At 43.2% G+C, this 9938-nt stretch overlaps 1 protein-coding gene across 3 annotated transcripts; it reads right to left on the reverse strand.

The window, feature by feature from the left end:
* Positions 1–1660: 1660 nt before the first annotated feature.
* Positions 1661–9895, reverse strand: LOC112557285. Of its 3 annotated transcripts, none has more exons than XM_025227045.1 (8): positions 8590–9895; positions 6494–6701; positions 6174–6384; positions 5187–5294; positions 4585–4809; positions 4167–4201; positions 3487–3802; positions 1661–3276 (listed from the first exon to the last, which is right to left on the reverse strand). In XM_025227045.1, exons 2-8 carry the CDS (start codon positions 6689–6691, stop codon positions 3017–3019), a joined length of 1353 nt encoding a protein of 450 aa, XP_025082830.1. In that variant the 5' UTR covers positions 6692–6701; positions 8590–9895; the 3' UTR covers positions 1661–3016. The 3 variants fall into 3 exon arrangements, with proteins under 3 accessions (XP_025082830.1, XP_025082829.1, XP_025082831.1); XM_025227044.1 differs by having other exon boundaries at positions 6494–6704; XM_025227046.1 differs by lacking the exon at positions 8590–9895 and adding an exon at positions 6902–7066.
* Positions 9896–9938: the final 43 nt, after the last annotated feature.

The raw sequence follows: 9938 nt of genomic DNA on the forward strand, positions 1-9938 counted from the left end.
AGTCATTTGAACAGGCCCGCCAAGGCAAAGGTAGATTTAGGTAAATCTATCCTTTTTCATAGCAACTTAAATGTATATTAAGTGAATAATAATGACAATAGCGTAAATTTTGACGGAGAAACAAGGAACATCCATTACGGGATAGACAAGACACACACTGGAACATGAGGGGACAGACACGTATACTTGTCGCTGACTGCCCCAGACATGAATGGATGATTTGGGAGAATTATGAACTCATGAGACCTTCATCCCAAACTAAGTGTAGAGTGTAGACTAATTTCATTTTGATGTCGTCTGTCAATACGGGTAGCGTTCCTCGACCATGTCACCTCATACAATAAAGAAAAAAAAAGATAGTTGATATAGCTGCATACCTTAGTGTACAAAGGATGAGCAAATAAAAAAGCTTTAGCTAGTAAAAATTCTGTTGGGGTTATAAGTTTATTTTTTCATGTGCAAGCATATGTGTAGTAAACACGCTCATACCCTCCGATGCAATTCATTGGAGTCGCCGAAGAACTCCCTAATAATACCTTCGGTCCTCATTGGTGTGAACAGTCTATAGGAGCGAGCTACACACCCGATCCTTGCTGCTCAATGTGTTGAGCTAGAGACTGCTCACAGCAACGAGGAAGGGTGGAGTCAATAACATCCCACTCGCACCCCAAACATGATCTGTTCGAAACCTCCATTTGCGAGTGCAAAGATTCGGTTTGAGGTCCGGTGTCACGATCTGAAGCTTTGCACGAGGATTCGCTCATGTGTCAGTCTTTGTCAAGCTTGCAAGACGAGAATTTCATGTCGGCTCGAACATTTACATTACACTTTTGATGCCTTTCTACATACAGTCACTGTCATTCGGGACAAACAAATAACCACCAGTACATTCCAGTTGCCCATAGCCCCCAACACTACCCACCTCAACACCCTGAACTTGGGGTGGGCGGAGGAGGAAGGGGATAACGAAGTAAGGTGTCAGATTTTAAAGGAAACTGATGATGCCGGGTGCCATAGCTCGAGATTAAAACTTGTTCTGCACCAGGGACAGGGTGGACTCAAGTTTGAGTGATTACCTGTTCACCAGATCAGGAACTCTCCCCGGGTGCTAGTGGTTACCGGTAAGCTCGTGAAGTACAGCAGGGTGTATTTTAATCATGGCATAAGTGCCACACCGGTATGACAGTTCTAAACCTGTCATCACAAGAAAGAGGCCGACATTTTGTCTTCAGACTGTCCAACCTCACTCATGTCATCATGCCCTTTCCTCCCAACCCCCACCAGTAATGCGTTGTACACCTTACAATATTTTGCATCATGAATAATGCAATAAATTTCCAAAACATACTGTCGCAATGTATAGAGTACACGTAATATTAGACATGTTCAACAGTATCAAGATTTATAGTAGGGTAGAGAAGAAAGAGATGCAGGTGCAGAATTTGTGTGTAGAGCTGTGTGGCCGGTGCTTTCAGGTGAGCACCTGTCTCACGTCATCGTACAGGTAGACGGAGAAAGACACATTCTTGGATTGTTGTACGAGTGTAGTATTGTCGTAACATTTAACTAAGAAACTAATGAATGTGCGAATGCAGTTTTATTTCAACATTGGTAAAAAAAAACTTAGATGTTAGAACCAACATTCCATTACAATTTTCAGTTTTAAGTTTTAAAGTTTTAATTCCAGCTCAATATGGATGATTTCACAGTCTACACGAATCTGTAAATGTTGTTCAGTGTGATTTAGAGACACGTCACAACGACTTCAAGAAAAAAATTCTATAATAAACCTAAAAATCTGAAGATTTGTTGATTAGACAGCGGATTGAAACACTTATAATGTCAGGTGTGGTGTATCTGTCGTAATTAATTGCATCGATCAAAACAATTGTGATAGAAGATGTGACACTGATTTGAAGATATCTAATGATGGCGGTGAATGAAGAGATAAATTATTGCAATGAACGAGAAAAAAAAGAGACTGAGAGAGAGGAAATGATAGAATAATACATGATGATAGCATGAAACTGAAGTGATAATTAGTAATAGTGATGATTGAAATTGGGAGAGAGGTGTAAACAAAATAAGAGTATGATGATTTGATATGAGATTGCATTGTTCAAATAGTTCTTATTATATTCCCGATGCCCTGTATAACATTGTGAAATGAATAACAAATTCGAAGTTTTGAAATGTCCATGAGATCTAGAAATGAGGATAACAGATACAGAGTTCGTGTAGAATACTTAACTCTGCGTCTTGATTCAAGATATTGCAGTCACCTCAAAAATTATTTCAACGAAGTTTATTTTGTGCCAACCGCACTTGCATCGGTTGCTTTGTCGTTCTTTCATTACCACTGTTATCGAAGAACTGAAGCAACATAAACAAATGTGTGAAAAAGGTCCTCATGAAATGAAGGACAAGAAAAAGGACGAAGAACTGTGCACTTGTTTCCTCCGCTAGCGTCTCCTTATAAATGTGGAGCTCACCAGGAGGATCTCTGAACACCATTTTGTAGCCATCTTATTTTGACGTTATTTTGTTTTGACATCACCTTATTTTGACGTCATCTTATTTTGTCATAATCTTATTTTGACGTCACATAACCTTTTGCACCTTCTGTCATTTGTAAAGCGCTTTAAGAAGTTCACAGGCCAGGATAAGGCGCTATACAAGCGACCACCACATATTGTTGTTATGATGATGATGATGATGATGATGATGATGATGATGACGACGACGATGACGACAACGACGACGACGACGATGATGATATTTTCAGCAACTTCCGGAGCAGAGGTCACCAAACGATATCCTGGCATGCACTTTCACAGTGAACCTTCATATGTGTTCCACACATACACATATTTTCTTTTTTCTTCCCCTGTCCTCCCTCTCTTCCACCTTTTCCCTATTTCTCTTTCTCATGCTCTGCTGCCCAACCTCACTAGTCACGTGTCTCAAATCATCACAACAAAGCGTCATCGAAGTATGCGATTCCAGGAACAGTAAGTCATCCAAGATTTGGCCTCCAGCCAAGCTTGATCCGACGAAGCTTGTCCAGCTCAAAGAGGGAGAGAGAGAAAGGATCATTGGACAGGCTGGAGTCGGACAGGGAGCTCAGGTAGTTACCGTCCAGGCGTTGGTCTTGACACACTTCCGCCAGCCTCGTCATTCCGCATTTGTCCAGAACTGAGCACAACTGTCTGATGGTCATTTCAGTCATGTCCCGCTTGATCTCCGGGAGCCCCTGTTCTGGTTTCGAACTGACATCTGCAAACAATATGTAGTTAGGTAGTGAGTATGCATTTAAAAACAGTCAACTGTGAACAATCATGTCACGACCTCTGTCTTTACGTGATGGTGCTTGTAAGAGTGTTTTTCAGAAGGAAAATAATATCATCAGAAAAAAGCATTGTTTGTCTTTGTGTCTGCGCATGTCTGTAGGCAGTCGTAGGAAGCAAAAGAATAAACAAAACACACCTGGATGCGGCGGAATGATTGGTTGTTTATTTTGATCGGGGTGGGAGATGGGTATGACGCTGGGCTGAACACGGCCAACGGGCTTGGAGCCTGGGTGGGCCCGTGACTGTGCCGGTGACCGGGGTGGCTGGAGAGGTGTTGGACTAGTGGGACTGCGAGCTTTCGCTTGCTTCCTCCGATCCTTGTCCATCTCAACGACGTCAACGTCGGTGTACTCGGGGGACGGGGTGACGCGCGCAGGTGATGCCACCCGCTGGTGCGGAAGATAACATGGGACAAGGTAGTCCTTCTGGCTTCTCGTCGTCCTCGTCCTGGGCTGCAACAAGCAATGATACCGAGAAATGTTCGAGTAACTTAAAAGCTTAGGATTTAATAAAATGAAGCATGATGCTGACAAATATTTGAGAAGCCTGATGGGTTAGGTACCCTAAACCAATTTAAATGTGCCAAAATTTCGAGCCACCAACGATAGACTAAAACAGCCTAATGATGGCAAATGGTCGAGCAAGTAGAGAACTTAGGAAGCCCACCTCCCACCCCACCCCTACCCCTACACATCTCCACCGATTGCTCTTCTTTCTTTCTAGTGCAAACTTTAAGAGATCTTCTATGACAGCGGAGGGGTCATGTGATTTATTGCAAGATTTCTTGTCAGCTCACTTGCTCGTGCACTCACTCACCTTGATAGGAGGTGCATTGGTCGACAAGGGCACAACTGCAAACAGCAAAGCAAAAGTATTTTAAGAATTAAAGGACTTAAGGCACATTGTTTTATTTCAAATCTTTGCCTCAGATGCTATCGATAGTTTATGATCTTGTCATGCATGGAAAATTCGTACCTGGTTTTTTGGAAAATATTTACACCTCGCTTCTCGAGAAGTGACTTCATAGTTATATTTGTTATATAATTATATTTGTGCCATAGAGCTAGGTTTGTGTCATTGGTTTGAGTTCTCCTATTGGCTACGGTTTTACGCTCTGAGTTGGACTAGTCGGAGAAGGTAAGAAGGAGAAAGCTGAAGGAGCTAAGGGAACGGCAACTGAACCTGAAATTCTAAACTTAGACAAGACACAAATGACTGTCAAGTAATCTCTAACCCGATGTCACATCTGTTCGTGGTGATCTCCCAAGAATTGGTTGAGAGTTAGCGAAGTCCTCGTCAGAAATCTCGTAGATGCTCTCGGTTAAATGCATCGAGTTTCCTCCCCGTGGAAGAACTCGGGGTGGCAAGACGGGTGGTGGGAGGGTCTGCATCGGCTCGCGGCACGATGGACGACGTGGAGGTGGAGGAGGAGGCGTCTTCTTCCTTTCTTTTGGACTATCTGTAGGAAGAACAACGTAGTAGGCTCCTAAATAAATCCTCTTTAAGGTGGCTTACCTTTGCCGCGTGGCTAGAACCCTGAGGCGTGCTGGTTCGATACCAGTGGGACTCAGTAAGCTTCCCCCAGTCTACTCAGGTCTTTAGCACTTGTTACATAATCTGTATCAAATGTTTACGTGATCTTTTTTTGGCGCAAGGTGAGCTCAGACCTTATTTATATATCTCTATCTATATATATATATGTGTATCAAAAAAAGAGTGGGGCTAGCGAGATAATAATTAATAATCCCAAACAAATGTCACAAAAACTATCAGAAAAGGCTGTAAAAAAAGTGATGTGGGTGTGAGATTAGCTTCATTATTTCAATATATTTGCACCTGGATGGGGCGCAGGTGACTGAATGACTTCCTCCTGAGTTGATCTCCTTCTGAGGACCTCGTTGACGTCTGTGTACACGCTGATGTCGTCGCAACAATTCGACTTTTCTGTCGACAGAAAGCGCATGCACTAAAATAACAAAATAACCTAACAACCACCACAAACAAAGAATGACAGAATCGTACATGAATCGTCAGACATTTTTCCTGATGTTAAAAAATAACGATAAGAGAGAAACGAAAACGTAAAAGACGGTTGGACGAGGACCGATGTATATAACACGGTGGTTCATCTATTGATGCTTCACTGACGTGTCTAGGATGTTGGTTCACCCACTGACGTGTCTAGGATGCTGGTTCACCCTCTCATGTGTTTAGAATGCTGGTTCACTCACTCATGTGTCGAGCATCTTGATTCACTCACCTGGTATTTACATTCCTCATTCTCATGAAACTAATACACGGGTGGAGAAGATCGCGGTCAAGGCATAGGACCTTTTATTCTATTCTCTGAAAAATGAAATAAAACACGAGCAACAGAGAAGAAACTGATCAACAAGGAAAAAATGTGAGCAGTGAGCACCAAGATGCAGGGATGCGTAGCGCGTGCATGAGAAAACAAAACAAGAAACCACCAGGATGGGCGGAAGTTAGATGCACAACACATGTTAATTCATCGCAGAACCTGAAGATCTGAGTCAGGGGTGGGCAAAGTTTTCTTTTTGCGAGCAGGTCTTAATATTCTAAGGTATGCTGGTAAAATATCAAAGTCCCAGGTGACTACACAGCACACCTGGTGATAGTGAATTTAAAAAAAAAAATGAAAACAAGTGCACGTCACATTTTGGCAGACGGAACGGTCCTAAGAGGTCCTCGGGCAGCAGTTTGCCCACCCCTGGTCCTAGAGAAGAATGAACAAGAGAAACAAGTGACAGTCAGCCTCACAAGCCATCAGCTGCACCAGCTGCACACCCACGTGACACCCACCCAAGGCTTGCTTGAGGTCGTCCTCTCGGTCAATCCAGCTCCACTCCCGGAACCGGCTGTTGACGTAGCGACGGTAGAGGTCACGGTCGGGGTCGTACAGCTGACAGACCTCGAGTCTAGAGATGCACTTGTTGTGCAATGGCAGCACGATCAGCTTCCGGTAGTCCTCGCTGGTGTTGTCAGGATTCCAGTCGTCGATGTCGTTGTCTTCCTGTAGAGCAGACATACTCATTACTTTCTCTTCAAATTTCACCAAGGCGCATCACCACACTTACATACTTTTCCCTCCCCTGAACGAGGTAGATGCTTTGACCACCTACCATGTAATAAGTAAGAACCACTTTCTTACGGCTGGCGGTCACACAGCTCTGCAAGGCCATGATGTCCCCGCTGGACAAGGACAAGGATTCCCGAGGACCACGATAACCTTCCTCCAGACGAACCAGCGTCGGCAGACAACCGCTGGAAACCACTTTTCCTAAAGTTAACGTTCCTGACCATCGCCTTTCGACCGCCATGATGTTGTTCCTGCTGAAGGCAAAGCAATCTATTAAAATTTCAGCAGGGTTTTCCGCTGTTTACAGTTCCAACAAGCTACTGGAGAAATGGGGTGGTGACATGAAAATGTATTTACGAAGAGCAAAATTTGGGAAACCATTTAAAAATCCACAAATATTTTCTAGTCATTGTTAACAAATGGATGTAGGAATAATAACATCGATCCTTGCCCCGATGGTCACCCTATTCAACTGAAGTATAATATTGCTAGAACCAAGACGAATGGCGAATAACCGCTGGTCCATTCATGGCACAAGACCAGGACTTGTAGGAGCCTCCAGACACGCGTCCTGCCATCAGATTTTGAGAACAGCAGCAACCAGAGACCTTAGACTGTTATCAGGCTCATGAAGTGCTTCCTTTACACATTTAGACCGGATAAACCTCTCGAAAGATCGCAGTCCTTGATAATTTGCTTCCCTGTCATGTGACTGCTGTGGTTGCTAATAGTCATCACCTCGCCTGCCATGCTAGACCACAGGAGGGACAATTAGAAGCAACTGGCAAAACGATGAAGGTCCTTGTGTCACTATTTGACTTGTGCCAGTGCGAGAGAGTTGATAAGTACAGGTAAACCGGCTCTTTGCTAGATGAATTGATAATATTTTTGCAGGACAAGTGTTTGCACAATAAACTGACCTTCCTGGTGGTTGGCACCCACGTTTGCCGTTCTAGAGATCAAGGTAAACAATGAAGAGAGTTCAATGACTTAGTCGCCGTAGAGACGGTGAACATGAGTGTTCCAACCCTTTCCTCCCACCTGCCTCCACCTTCCTTGATAAATTAAGTACAACAATCTATCGAACATGTGTGCGTGTGAGAGAGAGAGACTCGAGTAAACGAGCGTCTGCTCCTCAGTCGAGCTGACTGACCACGTGACCCCACCCTGCTCTAGACATTTAAAAGAAATCTCTTCTGTTGTTGTTTCAAGATCACGTTTGCAGTTTGTAAAACATTCTCCCGCACTTTTGTGTGGATTTCAGGGTATTCAGTTCACATCTCATCTCGGAGGTACACAAATCTTTCTCTGTCAGTGATTCTTATTCTCAAGACTGACTTTCCTCTCCAGTCATCACTCCTCTTCCCTTTCCCCCAAAATCGCTCTTAGGTGAAACAAATTTTCCTGTCAGAAAAAACTCCTTCAACAAGGACAAGAATTAATAAGATGGTGAGTACTCTGGTTTATAAACAAAAACAATTGTTTGTGTGTGTGTGTAGGCGGAGACTGAAACAGAATGACCTTTGACATCCCATCAGAGGACACACCAAGAGTTTCGACTTCGAGTGTTCAACAGAGCGAATAAATAATCTTATATAAAGCTTCCCGGTGAACTTGTGTGAAAGGAGTCCACTATACACAGAATATAAATAATTAAATATAAATAAACACCACGACAAGCGCCACCTACTCTATAAATAAACGCGGAAAGAAGAGAAACGCGACGAGAGGAGAATTCAAACATTTCCGAAAACAAGTTTCTTTTTAGAATTTATGTCTGGTAACATTTATTTCTCTGGAATGATCTCACTTGGTGAATCTATTAACTCTTAAATAAAGATTAAACATTTAAAGATTGTGAACTCAATAATTATTTGATCTTCATAAAGTCATCGATAATTCATCATTAATTAGGTAGAAGACACTGTCCCCGACAAAACTATTTTTTAAAGTTATTTTATCGATGAAACAACTGTACTTTCTCTTTTAAGCTTACAAGGGCTACCTGTTTTCGTGTTTTATATCCACACACAAAAATGCCATTAATAATACACCGAGCAGACACTTTTATGTGTCAACAAGCAGACACGAGCTTTCATTCAACAGAGAAGCACAAGCACACCTGTGTGTCACACTCACCTTTGTCTCCAACGTCCAACCACCGGAGAGACAACCGTCAGCTATCTTGGGAATACCAGCATTGTACAGCTTTAGCTGATAGTACTATACAGCTTGTTTGAACGGGTACACGGGTGTGCGCCCCATGCCACTGTACAGAAGGAAATGTTTACAACACCGGATCTCAAGATTCAAACACTTGTTGGCTTCTTCCTGTCGCGCATGAGCAGGGTGCAGCCCTACACACAGTCCTCAGCCTTGCACGATCTGTTCAAGGACAGAACAGAAAAGTTTAGTCGTTTATAGTCGCACCAGGTCCTTCATATCTTATTTCCCATTTCATCGAAGGCATGCGCGGGGCACTGTGGGTAGTCGAGAAGTTTCTGGGGATCCCGTCACACGCGGAAGTTTATTGTCGTCAACTGAAGTCGTGGCGTAGGAACAGCGGACACACACATGTTTACTTCAGAGAAAAAAAAAAAAAAAAAAAAAAAACAACCAACAGATTCATGGGATAAACCCACTGGCAATGAGATGATTTGCACAAGTCGAACAGAGGTTGAATCTCGCTCTCTGGAGATAAAGATAAAGAGTTTTTCCTCCTACCCGATGTGAACCATGTGACACCCTCATGAAAAACAAAAACTACAACTTTGGTTTATGTCCAGTTTGCGATTAAGTGTTTATCGTCCACTGATTTGGTATCATTTTATATGCCGACTGCCTGTATTGTAGGCATGACCCTTGCTGACCTCACGATGACGAGATAAGGTTAAAGGGGAGATAAATTTAGCTCCCGTGAGCAAGTTGTCGGAGAGTAAATAAACTTCCTGGTCTGAGTGAAGGGTGGAGCTTGTTCCAACCTCGTATTCCTGTCATTAACTCTCAGAGGGAGGAGGGGGACACTTGGTGATGAAGGGGAGACCACAACGTGCGGCTGTCATGGCGACCGTCAGGAAGAGCGGGTCACGTGTGATGGGTCAACGACAGGAAATGTGATTTATAAACCTTACCTGGCGCTGGGGAAAATAACATTTAGCTTGTGGTGTGGGAGAGACGGATGAGGAGCAGTTTGTAAGACCTTGAAGATACTGGGTGGACGCTGTGAGACCCTCATCTTGAAAGACATCTTGGTGTCTGATTGGATGCTGAGAGGCTCGTGCGTGCGTGCATGTATGAGAGAGAGAAACAGAAAGAATAAGTGAGTTGGTGGGTTATTGAATAAGTGTATAGCACGAGATCAAAAGCAAATTATCTTTTATAAAAAGAAAAAAGAATGTATGAAACTCACTGAAAAGAAAACCGTGCTCACGATTGGTTACGAGGCCTCCCCCCCCCAAAAAAAAAAAAAAAGAGAGGGGAAAAAAATT

The sequence above is a fragment of the Pomacea canaliculata genome, linkage group LG2 (genome assembly GCF_003073045.1).
Source record: "Pomacea canaliculata isolate SZHN2017 linkage group LG2, ASM307304v1, whole genome shotgun sequence".
Lineage (NCBI taxonomy): Eukaryota > Metazoa > Mollusca > Gastropoda > Architaenioglossa > Ampullariidae > Pomacea > Pomacea canaliculata.